Source organism: Lepidothrix coronata, unplaced genomic scaffold, assembly GCF_001604755.1.
Source record: "Lepidothrix coronata isolate B3197 unplaced genomic scaffold, Lepidothrix_coronata-1.0 Scaffold41, whole genome shotgun sequence".
Lineage (NCBI taxonomy): Eukaryota > Metazoa > Chordata > Aves > Passeriformes > Pipridae > Lepidothrix > Lepidothrix coronata.
In genome coordinates this window covers 680,325-699,853 of record NW_016690221.1, presented here as the reverse complement: position 1 = coordinate 699,853, position 19,529 = coordinate 680,325, and the positions used below count along the sequence as shown (strand labels likewise).

Sequence of the window (19,529 nt, the reverse complement as noted above, 5' to 3'; positions counted from 1 at the left end):
GGAAAAGGTTTTTCCTTGTAGGAGCAGTATAGGTTATTTCAACCATGAGAGGTCACTTGAATAGTGAAACTACAATCTTATTTACAAGATTTTGAAGTTGTGGCCTGAGAAAGATTTGGGAAGAGGTTTTTTTTGTCCCACGTTGTCTGAGTTACCATTTGGGCACCTGTACATTTACCCATTTTGCATTTTGGTTTAAAAATTCTACACTCTCCCTCATCCAGTATAAAAAGCAAACTGAATAGCCAATTCATACCTCAGACAAGCAGTTTCAGTTAATATATAGGTTATAGAAGCAGAATTTTCCAAAGTGGAGCAGTTATTGTGTGTTGCTGAGAATAATCCAGTTTTTCCTTTCTGCAGTATTTTGAAGTTTTCTCTATGTCCTGAAGTATGTTTGCCTTTCTTTTCCCCAATCATAGGTAATTGTGACAATCTGTAGACTGGATCAATGCCATGCTCCCTGTTGTTAGCCAGATAACAGCAATATTCTACTTGGGCAGGGTTAGTTTATCGATCACGGTTCCCACAAATGTGAAGTAAGAATAAAGAAATATTGTGTATTCCTGCATGCTTGAAAGACACGCCAAAAACCTGCCCATTTTCGGCCTGTTGCACTTGCACAGAGTGTAATGTTGTCATAGAATCACAGAATTGTTTGGGTTGGAAGTGACCTTAAAGATCATCTGTTTCCAAACCCCTGTAATGGGCAGGGACACCTTCCACTAGGTAATTACTGATTATAATAGTTATTTCCGTTTCTTAAAAATGCAGGTACTACTGAGAATTTATTCTAAACAATCTATATTTAATATCTCTTTCCTGGACTTGCTTTTGTTGTTAGTTCAGATGATATAAAAAATGTAAATGCCAGTGTAAGTTTGACTAATGCAAGGCAAAGATTTGATTGGGGCTACCTTTGTAGGATGGTCACCCTCTTTGTTTGCTACAGGAATTTTAAAATTGTTATAATTGTTACCAAGGTATTTTATATGTTGAAACACTGAATTTCAGCTTGTGTTACAGGGCCCTAGACAAAGAGTCTTTCTACCTCTCATTTACATTTCTGTTTCTCCAGAACTTCCAGGTGCTCCATCCAACCTGGTGATTTCCAACATCAGCCCTCGCTCTGCCACACTTCAATTCCGTCCAGGATACGACGGCAAAACCTCCATCTCCAAGTGGATAGTTGAAGGCCAGGTATGTCCCTGACAGAAGTCTCTTAATGAAGTCTCTGAGGGTCCAAATGGTGAATTGCTGTTTGGATTACAGCTTTTGTTTAACTTTGGATCACGTCTCCTCTGTAAATGGCCTGGTGGTAGCTGTTCAAGGGGTCCTGGGAAGGGTGGGATGCCAGGGAGCTTGAGAGGCTCAGCTGGGAAATGTTTGTGTGTCAGCCAGGGAAAAAAGGGCCATATGAATACTGTGAATTCTGTTCCAAGGAATAAAAGGAAAATGTGATTTATAATATATATATATATATGTGAGAATGCTTATCCTTTAAAGAAATCACATGGATTTTTGTAAAGCTGGGTTGTTTATTTCCAGAAGAACACCAGACACATCATAAGCAACACACAGAGCAGAGCTTTAGTCCATCCATTGATTTTTAAAAAGGATTTGAAACCTGTGTTTAGGTTCTGTGAGGTGTCTTTTCAAATCACATGCAAACCTGGAATTATCATTTCGTAGACTCGGAAGTATAGAAGAAATTGCACTGAACAGTAAAGATACCATTATTTGTGAGATTGAGTGTATTTTTCTGTCTTGTAATGGAATATACCAAGGTTTTCTATTCATGCCTCTAGATATGAATAGGATGAATTCTCATCTTCATCAGCTTTAAACAATATCCCTCTTTCTGCTGTCATTCTGCCTTGGAGGAGTTATGTATTCCTCATTTGTTCTCCTGACAGATGAGCTTTGCTTCTTCCTTTCCACCCACAGATCTTTATAAATAATATAATCTGTTTTTAAGACCAAATGTTGGACTTCTTAAATCACCATCACCACTTAGACATGTTGATACAATCACTTCACTTGGTAATGAGATTGTTGTGAACAAGTTGGTACATTTCGTGCCATTTATATACACATTATTGCATATTACGGAATTAAACACTGAAATCCAATAATATGGTGTCTTAGCACATTCTGAGAAGCATTTTCCTGCTGGAACACCACATTGATATTGCTGGGAATTTGCTAATTCAGTGAGTTGCAAAATGCCACTGAAGTGAAATAAATTTGAATGCTTTAAAACTGCAATAATAATTACCGTGAAGTTCATCTGCATCCTTGAAGAGCCCTGGGTACCAGCAGGGGTTGGAATGGTCCTTGGTGGTGCAAGGAGGGAAGGGAGGGTCTTTCTTGTTCACAAACCCTCATCAATATCTTATGCATTGCTGCTAAAGTCAAGGGGTTTGTGGTTCTGGTAGATCCTGGAATTATTTGCTCCATCTGGGGAAGGAGCACCCCAAAGTCCTTGTAGAGTCTGGGCAGTCTTTTTCAGCACACCACACCTCACTGTTCAGCTTGGGCACAACAAATGTAGTTCCCAGTGGATTTAATAAAAAAAGAAAAATTCTTTCTCACCTGATTAACAAAAGTCTTTTCAGGTATGCAGAGAAATTGGTGAGTCCTTAAGGATACAGCAAATCCTGTTTCCAGGATGACAGCTGCGTATAATCCTTTGTTCACAGCCCCTTTCTGCCAGCACTCCTCTCAAACTCTTTCTCTCCTGAAGTGCAATTTCACAGCACCTTTAGCCAATCTAAACCAGAACTCTTGTTGTCCTGCTCCCGTTTCCTCTCCCCATCCCCATCCCACTTATCAAACCTTTCCTCCTCCTGCATGCCCTGACCCAGGCAGGATCATACACAGGGCGGCTGCAAGCCTTGATCCAGCCCAGAACAAAGGAGTTTCAGACAGATCAACTCTCTGCATGGGCTGTGTGTGATCAGAGGAGCATCATTGTAAGGGGAAGGGGTTGAGACCATGGCACTGGGAGCAGAGATGAGGGCAGAAATGCCTCCATCCTGACTTGGATTTAAGCTGCCTTGGACCTGCCCTGTGGACCTCACGGATTTCCCTGCCCACCTTTCACAGACACGTGAGCTTTTGCAAAAGAGCTGCCAGTGACACCCCAGTCCTCATTTCTGCCTTTCATGGAGTCTGTTCTAAGCTGGGATATTTCTGTGCTGAGGTGCAGACTGCTGTTGGAACATCTGTATTTTAGCATAGACAACCATAATTGTTCCTTAAGACTGTGTTAAAGATTGAAGGGCAGTGGTTATACCTCACCTACAACAGTATTTCCTGAACAGAACTGTAGGGAGGATTTTTGTCCTTCTGGATCTTTCATTCACTGACCCATTTACAGCTTTTAATAGCAGTGTTAAGTGTTTCATGCCTTAGCATTAAATTAAAAGCCACTTAAGGGGTGGTTTTGCATACTATGATTTTAAAACAGATGGTATTGCCAAGTGATAGGATCACATTTAATTATAAAACACTAATCTGTACATTGTGCACTTCACTTCTGTCCCCCTCTGTAAGCTGGGCAATAGCTTTGCATTGGGCATCCCTTATTTTCTGACTCTTCTCTTCCATCTTTACTGGGAATATACCTTTCACTCTGAAAGGCCAAGTCCTTACAGACAAAATTCAGCTGTTTTATATTCACACACACAAACAACCTGCCACCAACGTGGTTTTCTTCTTTGTTCCTTGATTTGGCAGAAAGCTTCCTTGGTGAGGGCAGGTCTAGGAAAATGTTCCAAGTACTCCGGTTTGGCTAAGAGCCATTTTTGAAGTCTGATACTTCATGAAACAATTTGGATGAAAAACACAGCTGGGAATTCCAGTTGACGTGACATTTTGGGCATCTGGCCTCGGTTTCTGCTTTTTGTGCTGGGGTGTAAATTCACGGGAGCCGCTGTGGAACTAATTCTCAATTATGTCAATGAACATGAGAGGAGATCAGGTCGTTAAGAGTTTAGTGTTGGTAGATACTGAAATATCAAGTGTTACAAATCCCATTGCTGTGTTTCTAGTGAAGCTGCATTCTGTGCTTTTGAAGGGATTTCTTAAAATTATCACTAGGTTGTTTCTTTTCCATCTTCTTATCTAGACTCAGGACTGGAGAAACTGGATGTACTAATGCTATTTAAAAAATACTTCTAACATTTTTTTTCCCATCACACAGAGTAGAATCTAAAGAGAAGAGGGTCAAATGTAATATAAAGGTTCTGCTGACACTTGTTCAGAGGGACCAGCAGTAGCTGCCTTGTGGCACTGACACTCACAGGTAACTTGTTCCTGCACAAGGAATTTCAGTAAATCCTTCCAGCCATCCTGTACTCTCAGATGCAGTCAGGAAATATATTGCAGACATTTTTTCTGGCAATTTTCAGCCAAGAATGACCATGAATCCCTGCTGGTGCTCATGTAGTTTCATGTTTGCAATCCAATTTCAGCTTATTTTTCTTGTGTTGGATTGTTCCTGGGGTTTTGTCAGGAGAAGTACATAAATGAATCATAGAATGGTTTGGGTTGGAAGGAACCTTAATGATACATCCAATTTCAACCCATCATCACTTTGCCTTGGTGGGTGCTCAATCCATACCATTGAGCTTTCCAGTGGCTGATTGGAAAAGCTGGGATAACTTCTGCCCAGTTTGGTGCATTTTTCTGGTGATTAATGTCATTTGCAGGCAGCAGAAGACCTGTGGAACAGCTGAAAGCCATTTCTGAAGAGGTATTACATTTCCTGGAGCCACGAGTACATGGGCTATTATAGAGAGTTTTTGCTTAAAGCCTTTCTGCTGTTTTTAGAGAGATTTTGTGTGAATGTCATGGTGAGCAGTAGCAGAGTTTCAAAGTGGTAAAACCTTTAAAGTATTATCACATGTATTCCCTTCTAAAGCTGTGAGTTGGGAAAGGGGTTGCAACTTTACCCGTGAGTTTATCTGGTTCCGTGGGTTAAGTCAGTGACCCAGATAGGATTCATCCATTGTGCCAGGTGATTCTCCTGGTGTCGTTTTCACTTTGGGGCTGGTAAATAAAGTGTCTGAAACTCTGACAATTTTATGCCTTTGACAATCTTTAAATCAAAAATGGCTGAATCGATTTAGGGATTTAGTGAGAAAAAAAATTGCACCCGGGCTGACATCCCATGAACCGAATTTCTCCCAAAGCGATTTCAAATGTGTGAGTTATGGACCTCTTAAATGAAAAGTCTGACACATCTTGAACTATAGTGGAACACAGGGTACCTCTATAATGTACAGAAACATTGTGTTATCCTTTCCTGCAGTTAGTGCTTCGTAACTGTTCAAAATTTTGGTGGCAGTGCTGTCTTGTACAAGTGATTTTTTTGTTCCAAATTTTATTTATTTTGGGGTGGTTTTTTTTAAGTCAGAATTCTGCAAATTTTCTCATACAGTGCATTCCATCAGAAAATGTTAAGTCATTTTATAAAATATGTAACATTTTCTTTTTAAGAAAAGGAGAAACTAATGCACAGAGAAGTAAAAGGTTCCGACATCACTTCCAATATTGTTTTATGCTGTCTCATTTCTTCAATAATAAAGGAATATGCCGTTTTATTGAGTGTAATGCCTTGGGAGCAGCTGAGAGATGGGAATGAATATGTGCTAACTAGTGATGGCTGATTGTTATGGAGCGTTATATGAAGTGTCTCGGGGGACATGGGTGTTTTTATTGTGGCAGTCCTGGGGTCCCTGGGGATTGTAGCCCTGTTCCACAGGGAACTGGGAAGATGCAGAGTGCATTCCTTGAGGAGTTTTTATGCTGGTGATAACAGAAAAGCAGTCGGTGTCTCATCTGCCTCCCAAAACAATGCACCCACGAATACGTGTGTGTCTGTCAACAAACACGATCCTTCTCTGAAGTTTGCACACACTGTTATCCAAAAAAACAGCTACAAGAAAGAAGCCTTTAACTTCACTTGATTTTATGCAGAGCTGCTCAGAGTGGGCTCTCTTGCCCCTCAAAGGACTCTTTTATCCCTACCACTGCCCGTGGTTCTTTTTGCCCCGTGGGAATCCCTTTGTACTCGGATTCTTGAAACTGATACGTTTCCTCTGATCTGACATCAGAGTGTTTCAGCAAAAAATAATTTCCTTTTCCTTCCAGAGCCTGAAACTTGGAATCTGCTATAGATCTCGGGGAAGTTAAAAACACAGAAGCCCATCACTGAAGGTTTTCTTCCAAGATTCACTTGAGAATATATATATATATATACACACACACATATATATATTATATATAAAATAAATAAGTGAAACTTCTTTTGAGTAACACAGACCTAGAATTGGTCATTCTGCATGACCTCACACAAGTGAGAGGTCATGCAGAAGTCCCCAGGCTGTTCACCAAGCTACCCTACAGCTATTAAACATTCAATCCTCTTGCTTTGAAAAAACTCCCTACAAAAATATCTAAAATATGCTACTGATTTCAATAGAAGTTAATTTCCCAAATGCTGGCGGCAAATCCAGGGAACATTACGAGGTATTATTCTAACTAAAGCAAGTTCCTGATGTATTTTTCTTAAAATCTTTTCCTAAATCACAGAAATATGCCTGTGGTTGTGTTTTTTGCCTCTCTGCCGGTAATTTAAAAATTAGTCTAAAAGTGGTTAATTTGGGACTGTCTGTGCTGCCACTTTGCCCACGGTCCCCCACATCCCAGAACAGGTATTGACCAACTGTTACCAGCTGGCTCCTGAGCCTGGGAACAACCAACGTTCTGGGCTTGGTTAGAATCTGCCATTTCCTCATAGACTGCACCCATCATCCCAGAAATCTGCCTCCTGGGTGGCTTCTGAGGCGCTTGCCAGAGTCCTGCTTCTCAAACAGCACAGGATCCTCAATGTTTCCCCCTTTCCAACCCACCTGTAAATGTCTCTCTGCAAACCAGGCAGGGGTTTGGACTTGTCTCACGCTTGAGTCCATGTCAGGTGCTCACAGGCCTGTGGTCCTTAATGTGTATTAATGACCTGCCTGCTGCTGCACAGCAACTGCAACCTGGGTGCCTTTTGGGGGTTTTTTGCCCTTTTTTTTTTTTCTTTTATGTAAGAAATATTTTGAAAAGCTCTTACTGCTCTTAGAATATAAAAAGGCGACTTAGTCACCACTGGAGATTATTTGCAGCCTCCAGAGTGCTGTGGATTGTTGCTACATAATTACTGCAGCCCTTGGAGGTGATGCTGTTAAGTGGAAGATTTGCAAAAGTAAGCATTTACTGTAGACTTTCTGCAGTATTAATAGAAAACTCATTTAATAAGAAGTATTCTCTGTTTCTTTGACTGAAATGAACCCTCTCATCCTTTCTTTGTTCGTGTAGGTTCTTGGGGTTTTTTTAGTTCTCTTTATCATCTGTTTCTTCTCTGGCTTCAGTTTAGGGATGTTCTGTTTTACCATTCAGACCTGTCTCAACTTGTTTCCCTCAAGCTTCTGCATCCGTGAGCTTTAGTACAATTTATGGAGCTTGGTTAGGACTGGGAATTTTAAGAGGTCCGTAATCTTCACCACCATCTATTTTATATGTTGTTTGCTATGTGGCAGTGACCTTGATCACCAACAAGACTGAAAGGCCCATCAAGACCTGTTCAGCCACATCCTTCCATGAAAGCAGTGCTCTGCTGGGAAGATCACAGAGGCTTCTTTCCACAGTGCAATGCAGAACTTATTACTTTGGCCTAATTTTCTTTTTGTCCTTTCTTCATGCACAAACATAAATATGCAGCACACCAAGTCCTGGGTGAGCGAAGAACTAAAACATCTATAAATAAATCAGGCTGCTTCTCCTGAAGGGGAAAAAAAATGAGTGAATGAAACCTAATTTTCTATTTGAAGTACTTGGGGTATGTGAGATACTTTGGGCTATGGTGCCTGTCAAGTGCTCTGACAGTGTCTGTGGCTGTAACTTGTATACAGAACTCGTAAGGGATCTGTTTAAAAAAGATTAAAGGAAATAGCTCTTTACACAGTGGGTTGAGAGCTTCTGGAATTTCTTGCCACAGCAGTCTGTGGGAGTAGATAATGTCAGCAGGTTGAAAAAAGATAGGGCATCTTCATGGTTATCGGGTCTGTAAATAGACACTGAAGGGGATAACTGCCCATGTATCTTCTCATATCCTTCAGCCCTTGGCTGTGGATACCAGGACGAGGGAATTGGGCACAGGTATTGTCTTTTGTGTCAGGGTTGAAAGACCAGAGTAACTGTGCACAGTGCTAGGGAATTACAGCAGGGAGCCTTGCCTGAGCTGCCCTGAGAGTCTCCACAGTGAAGCCCAGCAATCTTCTCCCATTCTCCACGCTCCTCCTGTGTCTCATCCATGACCCACGGATGCTGCCACGTTCCAGAGTCCCAGGTCACGCTCTGGCCTTTCACTCGTGCTTTATTGGCTTCCTTTTAAGCCCTGATTCATCTTCATTTAATCTCCAGGAAGCTGCATGGAAAGCAATGCTCAATTCTCATCACCATTTAGTCCCTTCTAACACTGCCGGAGCTGAGGGACCATGTTGGGCAACATGTTGTGATTAATTAATACAAAGGATTGCACATGGAAAAGTCTGGTCTAAGTGCAGAGCAGCAGATGAGGTTAAAACACTTTTATTCTTTGACTTTGTTCTTGTTTCTCTGTCTTCATTTCCGTGGCATTTTGCCTCCATTGAGACTTATTTAGTATGCATCAGTTCCTGCGAGTTATTATCAAGGCTATTTTTCATTTTCTTATATTACTACTTGATACTTTCGTATTGTGGCAGCAAAATTGAACAGGGTATTACCACTCTCATGGTGTTTTTCTGGAATAGATCTTATCACAGGACCCAGTAAAGTCCCAACAGGTACAAGGAAACTTGGCTAACTTGGCTGTGTTTTCTCTTTACAAATAACTAGTGCCTTGTCGTGTAAGAAATTAGTATTAACTGGATAGTACGTGTTTAACAGCATTTGTGCTTCCACTGCTGTGATGACATACATTGTAAAAGAGGTTATATATATTTATTTTTATATATATGTATAGTCTGATTTGTATTCCTTCTTACCTTTCCCTTGTACAGGTTGGTGTGCTGGGTGATGAGGAAGAATGGGTGAGTCTTCATGAGGTGGAGAATGAACCTGATGCTCAGATGCTGGAGGTACCAAACCTTACTCCTTACACTCATTACAGGTAAGAACAGCAGGTAATTAGCTGCAACATAAAAAAAAAAATAATGAATAAATAGCAGCATGGAACAGCTTTCCTAATCAGAAACAGCTGGCTGGGTTTTATAATCTGAACAAAAGGGAAAAGGTTTGCTGTTTTCGTAGTTAATACTTAAAATTGCTAATCTGATGTTGTTAATTGTAATTTGCATACAGTACAGCTCATAACATTAAAAAGGAAATTCAAGTGCACAGTGAAATGTTTTTAGGAGTAACTGCTGCCCTGTGACTTCCTTCCTCTGAAGGGAACACCAGTGTAACATCAGCCAGTGACAAATCAATTGTAGTTAAGCTGGTGCAAACCTGTAATTACATATTTACATCAGTTTAAACATCTTTTTATTGATTTAACTTAATTTGGTAACATCAGTTAGATGAAACCTTTGTTTATAAGAATTTACCAAGTTAAGCTTAATAGATATACGCAGTGCTTAAAGTGATTGAAGTGGATCTGCATTATGGGTGCACCCCAGTTAAACAAGATTGATTTTTAAATCAATTCAATCCAAGCCATGCATTGCTGTACTATAGACAAGACTGGAGAATTTGAGGTACTCAATCCTAATGAAAAATACTTCCATGAACCAGCTTGCTAATGTAAAGGCTGGTTGCAAGGAGATCTAGTGGCAAGTGTTAAATCAGCTTACTAGAAACTTGTCCATTTTGTGCTGGCTGAAGGGCCTATTAACCAACCCATGTGCTGTTGTAAGCTGGTAGTAGGTGCAACCAAGTAGAGCTCATATAATTTACAACTGATCCAGTGCTGGCTAATTTTCTTCTCTTGGTCACAAACGTAAGAACACACTGAATTTCTCACTAACTCTCCACTGAAGTGTTTTAAACCTCATCTTCCAGAGCTAAACGTTTCACTAAGAGCTCTTTGAAAATTTTTTTGAACTTGACCAGAGATTTCTGGTGCAGAGGTTTAGGAAAATTTATCTTCAGGTTAAGAGGATTTTGCTGTCCTCGTAAAGGTGGATCCTTGAGGCTGAAAGCAGTAAAGTGCAGGTTGTACCAGAGTTCAGGGTTCACTGTCCATGAAGAGTAAGGAAGACTTGCACACCCAGCCAGGTGCATGGAGAAATGTCGTTGGGATAGAAAGGAGTGAGGAAGTATAAGAGAGATTTGGGGGAATTAGTTTTTTTCTGTTTTTAAAATTTTCAGTTTAATCTTATTCCTGTATCTCGTTTCTCTCTTGTATTCATTAAATTCTGGAGGGATCCAAATTATGCTGAGATCTTTCACACATCCAGTTCTTCTCTGAGAGGAGAATTGTATTTCAGTTTTTTCATTGTAAAGCAGCTCCTTGAAGTTTGCTTGGGTTTTTTCCTCTCATGCAGGCACAGAAAGGAGCTTTTTTTGGGTTTGCTTCAGTGTTCAGCAATTTTATACAGATTTTTGAAACCTAGAAAGTTGTTGCCAAATGGATTTTTTGTCCCTTGGTCAGCTTTAGTCATTGCCCACTGAGGAAAGACACCGTGAGAGCTGATTATCAGACACATCTTTACAGGCCATCTTCTTTTCTCTATTTCGGGCTAATGCTTGAGTATGAAATCAGGACAGTATCTGTTTAATATGTTTCCTTTAGTGCAATTTGCAGGGAGATCAGAGCAGGTAAATAAACACTGCTGTGTTAACTAGCTCATCCTTTTCCCAAGCTCATTCGTTAGGTCTCAAAATTAAGTGTTTAGTCTGTATGAACAGGTCAAGTTTATGTGCAAGTGCTGGGTACTTCCAATTGCTTATGACTGGTGAGAGTATCTGAAATGTACAGCACATCTTAATTACTTGGTGCTGCCTGTAAAAGAGATTTCCCTAAATCTTTTGTGACCCAATAGGGGATTTCTATTGTGGGAGAGACAGTTTCAAGCAGACAGGGTATTTTTTAAAGATGCATATCCATATTAAATAACTTAATCTTTCTTGTGCAGGAAGGCTGAATATGCAGCACGGGGATAAATCAGCCTCTTTCAATGAGTAATTGAGGGGAAATGTTATCGCTGGAATATTCTTTATATTGACAGGGAATGAGACTATCCAAAGTTTGATATTTTAATACCTTTCTGAATGTATTGTATAAGCATCGCAAGAGAAAATCACTTACTGCCAGCATAAGCTCATCAGGCCTGGTATAATTAACATAAATTTCTCACACAAATACCTAAGTTTCTAATAGACCCTAAGCTAATCTCATTTTCATTTTTTAAATACCTGAGAGGATCTGAGAGCAGTTACCATAAAGCTTTCAGCGGCGAATACAAAGGGGACCTGCGTGCAACGACCTTTGTGGAACATTTTAGAGAGCCCTAATTTGTATTCTCCCATCTTTTCCCCCATCCTGGAAATGGGAAATGGTTGGCTGAGGTCTTACAAGCACACGCTGCGTCTCTGCTCCCGCTCCAGGTTCCGGATGAGGCAGGTGAACGTGGTGGGTCCCAGCCCCCTGAGCCAGCCCTCCAGGGTCATCCAGACGCTGCAGGCCCCTCCAGATGTGTCCCCTGGGAGCGTCACCGTGCGCACGGCCAGCGAGACCAGCCTGTGGCTGCGATGGGTGGTGAGCAGCACGGGGGGGACAGGGATGGAGGGGAGCCGGGTACTGGGGCTTGGGATGTGGCTGCTTCCCCCCGGGGTCAGGCCAGCAGTCCAGAGTGCCTCCTGCTTGCATCCAGCACGAGGACTAACAGCAAAATTATTTCCTTTCTCTGAATAGTCGGAAATCCGAGACTTACCTTAAGTGCCTTATTAATCAAATAAATTGCCTACTGCTTCTATTTCTGCCACCTCATCAGGGGAATGGGTGCCTGTGTGTGAAACCTCGGCTTTGAGGCTCTCCAGTACCACCCTCTGGGTCAACACGTGGGGCAGGAATGTAACACTTGAGCCAATTTGCAGCTTTCCAGGGCTCGGTTGTTTGCTCTGTACAAAACGGTCCCCAGAAGGTGCATCCTGGCCGTTGGCAGCCGTCCCGTGGTACTGAGAGCTGGGGTCCAACAGCAGCAAAGCTGGCACGTTACACCCCTGTAGGAAGATTGTGTTTATTTGAAAGGGTGAGGAATTGTGTGATAAAATGCAGAAATGAATGATTGATGGAGAAGATGCTGTGGTTGCTGACATCCTTTTACCCCTTTGGCTGTCTCAGTTACCTGCAGAGCTGCCACGCTGGGATTTACTTGGCAATTAACCTGCTCCAGAATGGTTTTTCTTCACCCCTGTTAGGCAGAATTTTCCACTGGGGTTACTGTGGTGTGAAGTTGATGAAGCACAGGTTTCCTTTTGCCCAAATGTTAGCTTTTCCATGCATAAACTCATTATGGCTGGAAGTCAAAATCAGGCTGGAAGCAAGAGGGCTTTTCTCCTGCTCAGAAAGGAATAATTCCATTTTCTCAACAGGACACTGCACTTAATTCTGAACCTTGCAAGACTAAAATATCAGACTTGAAGGTGTCACCTCACCATCCATAGAAGAGCCATTGCAGTTCCTTTGATAGGACACATGTAACTCTCTGGTGGCTTTTGTGTGTGAATAACGTGCCCACATTGTTACACCTCTGGTTCTGTATCCAGACCTACATATCTCCCATCAAAATTAACTCAAGGTTGTTTTAAGAGACAACCTTGACTTTAAAACATTTAAAAGAGACTTTAAAGCATTAAGACTGTGCTACCTGGAAGGCTGTTTTTCTTTAGTCACACTGTGCAGGGTTCAGGAGGAACAGCAACCACGTTTAAAAATGACCTGATAAACCATTTCCATGCTTAATAACATCAATATTTGAAAGTGTTCAATCTCTTTTATTTCAAGACCTGCAGGTGAATTTGTGTCCCCCTGGGAGCTGGGAATTCCTCCCTTCCTACAGAATAAGGGTCACGTTTCTAGCCCTGCTTGCCTGCAGGGTACAGTCTTTTAAGCTGTGAAATGTTAATGTGTATCCAGCTTTCCCAGTGAATCAGAACTGAATCTCAGCCATCCGTGGCATCATGCAGTTAGTTTTACAGCAGAAAAACTCTAAACTTCGTGAAGTAGGCTAATTATTTCATATTTTAATCTCTGAAATTGCTTGGGGAGTTAGAATACTAGAATGAATCTCTGCTGATAAATGAGTAGGCAGAGAGTCAGTAAAAAAAAAAAAAAAAAGAAATAAAGTACGATAAATGAATTTGTCACATGCTTCAGCAATTTATCATTCATTTCCATAATTAATCACAAAGCTCTGAAATATATTATATTCGTATCATCTCTGTTGATACACCCACAGCAAATGGCTTGGTTTTGTGAGCATATCTATTTAGCTCAAAATGAAGGTAAAAATTAAAAGAAAATTTCAAGCAGCACAGAAATGAAATATAAACCAGAAAATCAACCTCTTGATCTTTTTTGCCTTCCTATGGCCTTACATTAGTCCAGGCAGCCTTGGAATATAGTTTGGAAAGCCCTGGCAGCGTGTTCTGATAGGAATCCTGTGTCTCTCCTTGTCGTTTCCAGCCCCTCCCTGACACGCAGTACAACGGCAACCCAGAGTCGGTGGGGTACAGGATCAGGTTCTGGCGTGTGGACCTGCAGTCCCCTGTCCTCACGAAGGTCATTAATGACAGACTGGAGAGGGAGTACACGGTTGAAGACCTGGAGGAGTGGACAGAGTACGAGCTGCAGATCCAGGCCTTCAACGCCATCGGGGCAGGGCCGTGGAGCGAAGTCGTGAGGGGCCGTACCCGGGAGTCTGGTGAGTGAAAGCACCAAAGCTTCTGGGACAGGCACACCTGAGAATTCACTGCTTTTCTGCCCTTTTGTTCAGCTTTTAATTAATTTTTTTTTGGTTTGGTGTGTTGTTGCTGTTAGGTGGGGGTTTTTTTGCTTGCTGATCCATTAAATCAAAAGTGAAATTAAAAAACCCCAGTCTCTAGATGCACTAAAGGTAAAAAGACATATAGCGAGACATTTGGAGGAGTTATTTATTTTTCATTCCTACCCTGCTGTCATGCACAAACCTGCAGGTTATTCATTTAAAGCAAACAAAACCACCTCTCCCCATTCCTGCCCCAGTTTGGCAGCAGTATGGACAACACAAGGAGAGGCTTGTATACAGATTTCTCTGGTTGAGTTGCTTTCTCCTGCCTCCTCTTCCTCCCCAGTACCCCATTGCCCCTAATTTTCCCTCTTTCCTCTGAGGCAGATTTTCTCACAGCTGTGGTTACCTGAAGTTTCATTTCAAGCATCAAATATTTCTAAAAGGGCACAAGTCACTTCAGAGAGATGATTACACAGACAGAAATGAAATAATTATCTGAGATTTTGATGGCACGTTTTCAAACCTGCCTTCCAAAATTGTGTGTACAAGGCTTTATAGATATAACCTGCTTATAGACTTAGAGCACAAGGACTGTATTGTCAACTTGAATTGTCCAGGCAAGCACAGAGACTTCAAATATCAGAAGGAAACTGTCACTCTCAGGAAACAGTAAATTGCTGTTTGCTCAAGTAGCAACAATAAAGGCAGATGTTGAAAAGCTGCTCTCTAGCAGTTGACTTCCACAAAACCTATTTCCAAACCTGCCCTATGTGCATCTGGGAAATTAAAATTTATATTTCAAGTAAGTAACAAAGTAGGTGACATATACGGTTTAAAAGTTTAATAGTAACAGCTCTTTATGACCCGTATTTATGCAAGATTCAACACCAATATTTTTTCCTGTTATTTTTTCCGATTTTTCTTCATTAAAAAAGTTTTGGGATTTAATCCTATGCATACCCTGCCCTTACATATGCATGTCTGTGCACTGGGTACCACGCAGTGTTACTTGGTGGGAAGCATGAACACTCACGGCAGGGTTTGGTCTGCTGGTTCAGATAACTCCCCTTTGAACTAGCCAGGGAGAAGGCTAAACAAAGTCATCCCCCTCCATTAAAGTGCAGCTTTTTGGGAAGTAGTAATTGGAAAGCTGTTGCCAGAGGTATTTTAAACAAGGCTTGTGCTGGAGTTAGAGATAGCACGACCCAGGCAAAACAGTTCTGAAGTGTTCTGTGTCATAATAAAAAGATATCTCATCCTCCACTTTCTCCTTTCCGCTGCTCTTCAAACACTTCTTTTGAAATGTAGTAAATGCTGAGATTAAGTCATTTCATAAAACCTTAGGATTACAGGGCTCCTGCTCAGCATCTAAAGATCAGAGGTTACTCGTGGATTTGGCATTTTCTCTGGCAGTATTAAGAGAAGGTTGACTTGAAACTGATTGTAGGAGGCACACACAGAAACCGGGATCAAAATAGCACAAAGCTGTGATTTGGGCGTAAGGACTCATTTGGTTTTTTCCAAGTGTTTTCTTTGATACTGACATCTGATTCTCTGCACAGAGCAAGTCAGGGCTCAGACTTTTGGCTGTATCTTCTTAGATTTAGAATATACAAGACACGCTGGCATAGCAGCAGGCTGTATGAAAGCACTTCAGGGAATCTGGAATTAACCTGTATGCACAGTCAAATGGGGTTAAAATGCAAATAAAAGATATTTAAAGCCAGAGAGAAAGGTCAAAGCACTTTTAGGTCTGTCTTCTTAACTATAAGAAAAATTCTGTTTATCGCTTATGTTTTCAAAGCGCTTCAGAAGCAGGTGTCCTAAATATTTCTCTTTCTGTTTTTTAGATACAGAGTCAGGGAAGTTGTTTTTGCTGGTGCTGTGGATTGTAAACATCCCTCACAGCTGGCCAGAGGAGCCTTGGCCAGGATTATGTGGTGGTTCATTGACAGAACTCACAGTTCTATTTGACATTGTCCAAGGAGTTCAGGAGTTAAAGCCTGGGCACCAAACCAGGTCATGGCACCTGATGACGGTGCAGCCACTGAAGTTCAAAATCTTTATTGAAAATAAAGCTGTACTTGAGCACTTCTGTTTATTTTAGGTTGTGCAATCCCATCACTAATAGCTGAGCACACATGCCAACAATAGTGGAGTGTGTCATTACAGGTAATCACTGCTTTCTGATGCTCTTGAATATAAAACCAAAGAAAACAAAGAAACTATGAGAGAATAAATAATCCTGTAGGCTTTGGTAACCCAGGCTTGAAAAACAGTTAGAAAACCCTAAAATGAAAATCTGAGGTAGGGTTGCAAGCAGCTGAAGATGAAGGGAGATTAATTAGAATTTTTAAACAGGATGGGTTTTATCAATCCAAAATGTTTTTTATAACATTAGAAATTAAATAGCTCATTAAATTTTACAGTGTAAAATAACTGCAGAGTAACAAGCTCAGATTCCACTCAATAAATTGACAACAGTTGTAGGAAAATATAGAGAAAGGAAGAAAATACAAAGACATCTGATGTATTAGAACAACCTTGGCAGGGCTGCTTCCTCTTACAGACCCTCTTGTTCTCAAAAAAATTCATCTCCAATACACCTAACCTAGCGCCTTAATGGATTTTTGTGCTCTTAATATTCAGCTGCATGAATGTGTATACTCTTCTTACAGGATGAGCTACTCTAGGAGCATGGTCACACATCCATGGCAAGGATCAATCTCCTGGTGCTTTGGAGGCTGACCTTCACGAAGCACTTACTGTGCCATGATAAAGCATCGCCTGCTAATTCAAATGTGGTCCAATGTCACTGTGGGAATTTGTCAGTTTATACAAGCTGAGAATTTGGCCTGCAATATATAATTTTATGGGCAAAATGGATGTGTGCTGTAGCTATGCTACTTTTGCCACATACCTTGCTGGAAGTTTGCACTTCTTAGTTGACGTCAGAGGTACAATATGCCGCTCTAATTTTTGCTTGCAAAAAAGGAGTGAGGGATGTGCAGCTAAAATGAGCTGCAAAAATGGAGAGAACCACTGCATCCCACTCTGTAGCTTTCTTAGAAAGCCAGAATACAGGCTAGCTTATTAAAAGCTGCTTTTGGCCCAGTTAGAGACATAAAACGACATAATTTGCTATACATCAAATGTGGCTATGTCAGATGTAGAAAGAGGATGCATGATCTTAGATGCCAACATGGATAACCTTAAAACTTGAGCTCTTATTGAAGTTGCAGTGCAAAGTGCCAGTAACTCTATAATTTCCTACGTTTGATCTTCAGAAGTGCACCGTGCAGCTGGCAGTTTGCTGGATTAGCTCATCGTTTAGTTTCAGCGTTTCCGGTTCATTTTGTTAAAGCTCTGGGATTTTTTTGGACACTGTTGCTTGGCTTCTGTACTATTCTTGCAGGTTACTAATGAGAACTCAGCTTTGGAGCTTATAACAAAGTCTTCAGTGCAACAGTTAAGGAAACCAGCATTAGAGAAGGGAGCTTGCAGAGGAAAAGAGGGATTATGTGCCTCACTCACTAATTAGTCTTAGCAAACTATAATTTCTTTGAATCGTGGCTTCCTGAGAGAGGAGAAGGGTCAGAAAAATGAAGGTTATGTTTCAATTAATTCTTAAAGGGTCGATCAAAGTCTGTTACTTGATAAAAGACTGGCAACAGTAAGATCCATAAAATCATTTGCAGGTCCTGAATTCATTCGTCCATATTAGAATAAAATTCTCAGCGCTGATATGAGAACTGAACAGTTAAAGGACACTCAATGAACACGAGGATTTTTGCCATTTAGGCATTGGATTTAGATTCCCTTCCAGGAGAGGGGACATTTAGCTGCTCTGTCACTGGGAATTGAGCAGAGTCTGGGCTAATGAACCTTCAGACAGACCATTCTCTCCTTTGAAAGCTTTTGAGTGCCCCTGCCAGCAGCCTGATCACACACACCTCAAAGTGAGGCTGCACTCAGGGCCAGCCCGGGCACAGCCTCCACCTTCTGTGAATTCAGGACGGCTGATGGCTGCTGATCAAAGAGGAAAAGAAATATTTGTAAAATAAAGTAACTTTTTTCTCTCTCGAAAGGCTTCAAAACAGATAAAATAAAAATAAATGTGGCTGGAAAGGGCTTCTTTCCCCTACACATCCTGGTTCCCTGCGACCCACCTCCACCCTTTCTCTCTCCAGAAGTGATTCATGTGGGAGTAGCTCTTTGTGAAGATCTACAGATAAAGTAATGGCAGCTATCCAAAGACATTCATGGCTCCTGGCAATCTATTTTCCTTAAACATAATTATATCCTTGTGGGGGATAAATCTAGCAAAAGATTTAAGAAAAAAAAAAAAAAAGTCACTTCAGTGTTGGAGGGGAAAAAAATTGGATTTTAGTCCGCTGCAGTGTTGTGTGATGGTGCTCTGTTTCTCATGTCCCAAATAATTGGTAACAGGGAAATTGTTTCAGAAATTACTATCTCTGCTGTTAACCTTGAGTGCACAAGGGTGGGAGTGGTACATTTTGGGGGGGGGGGGAGGTTTCAATTTATATTAATTCTGGTGTCATACTCATTATCTCATTCATGTTACTAGGAGCTTCAGGAGCTCGCCTGCAAAACAGAAGGTCTGTTCTTTCATTTGGACAGCCAGGAAAGCATTCCTTTTGGCAGAGAATTGGGCTCCTTTTTGTGATAGATTCAGGACCTAATCAAGCCTTACTGTCCCTAAGTGCTTGTGTAACATAACTTGGGGAATGTTCTCTTGAGGTCTGACAGGTGTATCAGGCTTTAGAAAAGATTGTACCCTTCAGATGTTGGAAATGCCACAGGGAAAGAATGCGAAAGGGCAGCATAAAATGTGAACTCTTAAAAATAGCCTCAAATCCTGCTTGCATAACGTGACATGCTATTAGGCTTGCCTACAAAAGCCTGCAGTTGTGTGGTTCTACAGCTCTCCGAGTTTTAATGGCACGGGGAAAATGCAAGTTTGCTCTTCTCTGGAGTCAGAGAAAATTACAGTGTTCCTGTGCCATCAGTTCTAATGACGTTTCTGGTTTCATAAGAGCTGATTTTGCAACATAAATGAAACAGGCATCTCTCATTGACACCGTATCAATCCCTGAAAATACACCTCCTGTTAATGTATCCGTCTGTAATTGATGTATTGCAAATGTTGAGCGCTCTCACATCATCAAGAGGCTCAGAGGTTAAAGAACTTCTTACTGAACTGGGAGTGCAATCCAGTGGGGGAAATTATTGCTAGCTCCAGACAAGATGCTATAATTTCCTTTCAGATAATATAGGAAGCCAGGATGGCGTAAAACTTCTTGTTAAAACAGATCGTGCTATAAGATAAACTCCCATTCAGAAAGATTTCCAGCTTTTGGCATAGGGAAATAAAATGTGTGGGAAAGAAATACTAGGAGATAGACTTCTGGAGAAGTCCAGCAATTTAAACTTGGTTCTAATTACTGCGAATATATAGAGCTTGAAATTTATTCTTAGCTG

General features: G+C 41.1%; 1 protein-coding gene across 5 annotated transcripts in view; it reads left to right on the top strand.

The window, feature by feature from the left end:
* Positions 1-19,529, top strand: part of SDK1 (sidekick cell adhesion molecule 1) — a 392,652-nt gene that overhangs the window by 301,872 nt on the left and 71,251 nt on the right. For 4 of the 5 annotated variants that reach the window (XM_017813542.1, XM_017813541.1, XM_017813543.1 and 1 more), the window contains 4 exons: positions 1,079-1,200; positions 9,096-9,205; positions 11,644-11,794; positions 13,724-13,961. In XM_017813542.1, the coding sequence (XP_017669031.1) occupies positions 1,079-1,200; positions 9,096-9,205; positions 11,644-11,794; positions 13,724-13,961 (621 nt within the window). Of the gene's footprint in view, positions 1-1,078; positions 1,201-9,095; positions 9,206-11,643; positions 11,795-13,723; positions 13,962-19,529 lie in introns of those variants that run through there. The other variant, XM_017813545.1, reaches the window with a different exon arrangement.